The sequence below is a fragment of the Alligator sinensis genome, unplaced genomic scaffold, assembly GCF_000455745.1.
Source record: "Alligator sinensis unplaced genomic scaffold, ASM45574v1 scaffold84_1, whole genome shotgun sequence".
Classification (NCBI taxonomy): Eukaryota; Metazoa; Chordata; order Crocodylia; family Alligatoridae; genus Alligator; species Alligator sinensis.
In genome coordinates, this window is record NW_005842268.1 from 1,596,576 (window position 1) to 1,599,893 (window position 3,318).

Below are 3,318 nucleotides of genomic sequence, written 5' to 3' on the forward strand. Positions count from 1 at the left end.
GGCAAACCACCGGCCGCTGCTGCTTACCTGTGAGGTCGCCCATGCCAGCGGTGATGGCTGCTGCGTAGAGAACCTCCCCACTTTGCCACGGAGCTGTGGAGCTGGCCGCAGGGTGGCAATGGCAGTGTGGTGATGACCGTGGGCACGGCACAGGATGGTGGTGGGGATGGCTGTGTGCTGCCCTGCCACGACCACACTGCCGCTCTGCAGCTGGCTGCACAGCTCCGGGCACAGCTCCGCAGCGGTGCGGGGAGGTTTTGTAGGCAGCGGCCACCACCACTGGCATAGCCCTACAGGTAAGCAGCAGCTGCCGCGCGCGAGCCTCCCCCCCGCCCTCATCACCACTGCAGAGCTGGCTATGGAGATGTGTAGCCGGCTGTATGCCAGCCTCCTCCTCCCCCTCCCCTGGACAGGCAGCCAGGGGCATGTGTGTGGCCTGCATATGGCAGGCACCACCCCACTGTGCCCCACATCACTTGCCCACAAAGCCCCCCGCAGAGGGGCACCCCTGCCCTCAACACCCTGGCCCTGCTTCTGGCTGCAGTGTGCCACCTAAGGCCGGCAGTACCACCTGCTTCCTCAGCCCCCAACCATCTTCCCCAGCCCTGCCCCACAGCCCCCAAGCCCCATTTACCTCTAGGATCCAGAGGTGAAGGATATAGCTCCGCAGTGGCAGCGTGTGCCTGCGAAGACCTCCCAGCTAGCATGCAGCCGCCACCACCCTGCACTGCCACAGAGCCGTGCAGCCGGTCTCAGGGCATAAGCAGCAGTGCAGTGGTGGCCGCTGCTTGCAAACTCCCCTTTCCACCCCCCAGCTGGACGGCACATATGTGGTCCACACACAGTGGTTGCCACTGCACTGCTGCTGCCGCACCCAGTGCCACTTGCCCACAAAGTGGTACAGGTGGCTGTGGGATGGTAGTGCAGAGTGCGGTGGCGGCCTCTGTGTGCGAACCCCATCAGGCCGGCCAGCATGCGTGTGGCCCGCAGAGTGACACCCCTGCCCTTACCCCTTGGCCCTGCTCCTGGGAGTAGGCACAGGGGCACACTCCCCCCACTTTTTGATCTACCTCCCTTGTTCCTTCCCCTGCACACACACTTACCTGCTAGGGTGGGTGTCAGTGTCTACGTACGCCTCTGTGTCTGCATGTCTGTGTCTGTGCATCTGGGGGGCTGTTGTGAGGGGCATCAGGAGGGCTGTTGAGGCTATGGGGGGGGGGGAGTGCGGGGTATCAGCAGTGTTGGTGGGGATTGTAGGAGACCTTTAATTTTTATCACAGATTTGGGGTTTTTAAAACAGAGAATTTGTAATTTTTAAAATCGGAGAAAAACAGGATCCCTGGTTATCAGTCCAATACTGGTTTGCAGCCCTGTCAGGTTTGCAGCCAGTATGAAGCAGCAGGGAGAGGGAGATTGAAAAGCTCAGCATCATCAACAGATGTATGCACTGCACACTTGCCCTTTGCCTCAGAGTGCTAGCCGGGGGCTGGGGGCTGGCAACACTCCCGCCCCTTGAGCAGGGAAAAGTCTGGAATGATGCAGGCCAGGGTGGAGTTTACACCACTCCCTAATCAGTGTCCTGCTGGGGCTTGGCCACACCCCCCCTCAACTCAGCACCATGGACAAGAAGAGAGGGATGCTCTAGCACCCCCGACCTTCTATTTTTAGCCACTGCAGGCATGTGCTTGTATTTCTTCAGTCCAGAGGGAATGTCTTTATAGTTGCGAGCCAGTTCAACCTAGGCAGGTTAAACTAACCTGCAAACATTGAATCAATTCAGGCTCAGACTTTTTGAATGTCTGTCCCTAGACTAGGAGATGGCAGTGTTCCAAACATGATTAAAGGTGAAGGAAGAAAAAAATGCCTTATCAGGGGAATCTTTACCCCCTTTAAAATAAAATAAAATAAAATAAAATAAAATAAAGCACAATGAGCTGTTGATCTTCTCAAGGAGCATAATTAGTAAACATCTCACATACCAATTATTTTTGATAAAATGCAACTGTATATAAAAGCCCTACAAAATCTTTTCTACACAATAGATGTACTATGCACCCTCCTCCACTGCTCACCTGTTTTTAAGATGTGCTGCCAGATCACATCGCTGCATTACTTCCTGACATACTGAAGAAAAGGGGCATAAAACAAATAATTTGTCTAACAGTTTATGAACAAGGATACTGGATTTCTTGCAGAGCTTAAAGTGGAGCCTTTTTCGATCCAATGGACAGAAATCTTTCTCCTGTAAAAAGTTCCTTAGGCACTTGTAACAGAATGTGTGTCCACAAGGGGTGTCCAGTGGCTGCAACAAGGGCTGAAGGCAAATATGGCAGACCAGGTCATCATCCACTTCATTCTGATAGTTGTACAAGTGATTCTCTCTTGTCCAATGCTGTTGGCCGCATTCAAAGCACAGAGGGTTCAAGGAAGAGTTGTGCTCCACTGAAGCCATTTCATCATTTGTGGTACCCATTGTACCAAACAAGGGCAGATTTTGCTAGACTTGTTTGGTAGTCTTTTTTTTCTCTTTCTAAAGACACATGACTTGTATTCTTTCATGAAGTGTCATTTTCTGCAAGTCAAGAAAATTAAAATTATTCAGGCAGTATACATATGAAAACTATGATTAGAACTACTTAAATTGCTCTTGGTTACAAAAAATATATTCAAACGCCATAATCAGATTAGTGGATTTTTTTTTCCAGTTAGAAAATTAATTATAAGAGAATAAAATGGAAAAAAAAATCTGTAATACTGATTTTGTCTTACAAAATAAACTTTTTATTGCCATCAGGTGTTACATGGCAAAGCTTACACCTACAAAAGAACTTCCATGTTAACAGCAGGGATACTATGTTATGCTACCTTTCTAGAAGTGAGTAATTAATGACTAAGATAAAAATATCCCATTGTAGAATAAATGTTATGTGACCAATTAATCAAATGTACCATCTAATGTGCTTTTGTTCAGCATTCTGGTCCTGTTTCTTTCTTTTCTTTAAGACTTATGCTACACATGAAAACTTTAAAAAGTATACCACTTCTTAAAATTATTTTTAGTGATAGCTCAGTGTGTGACATCCCATAAAGAATATGAACTCTGGTCTCTCTCACACACACACACACACACACACACACACACACACACACACCCTTAGAAGATTACTGAACGTTAAAAGAGGACTGATTCTACCACTGAGTGACTGATTCTACCACTGATTCTACCATGAGTGACTGGCGCCTCCTGAATCGAGGGGGGGGACCCGCAGAAGCTGCTGATGTTGGCGGCCCTGTCAAGAGGGGCACCAGCCCTACCAA

At 49.2% G+C, this 3,318-nt stretch overlaps 1 protein-coding gene across 3 annotated transcripts in view; it reads right to left on the reverse strand.

Annotated features, from left to right (window-relative positions):
- The window catches only part of LNX2 (ligand of numb-protein X 2), an 89,019-nt gene that overhangs the window by 34,037 nt on the left and 51,664 nt on the right, over positions 1 to 3,318 (reverse strand). For all 3 annotated transcript variants that reach the window (XM_006027797.3, XM_025209095.1, XM_025209094.1), the window contains exon 2: positions 2,073 to 2,572. In XM_006027797.3, the coding sequence (XP_006027859.1) occupies positions 2,073 to 2,473 (401 nt within the window). In that variant the 5' untranslated portion in view covers positions 2,474 to 2,572. The remainder of the gene's footprint in view (positions 1 to 2,072; positions 2,573 to 3,318) is intronic.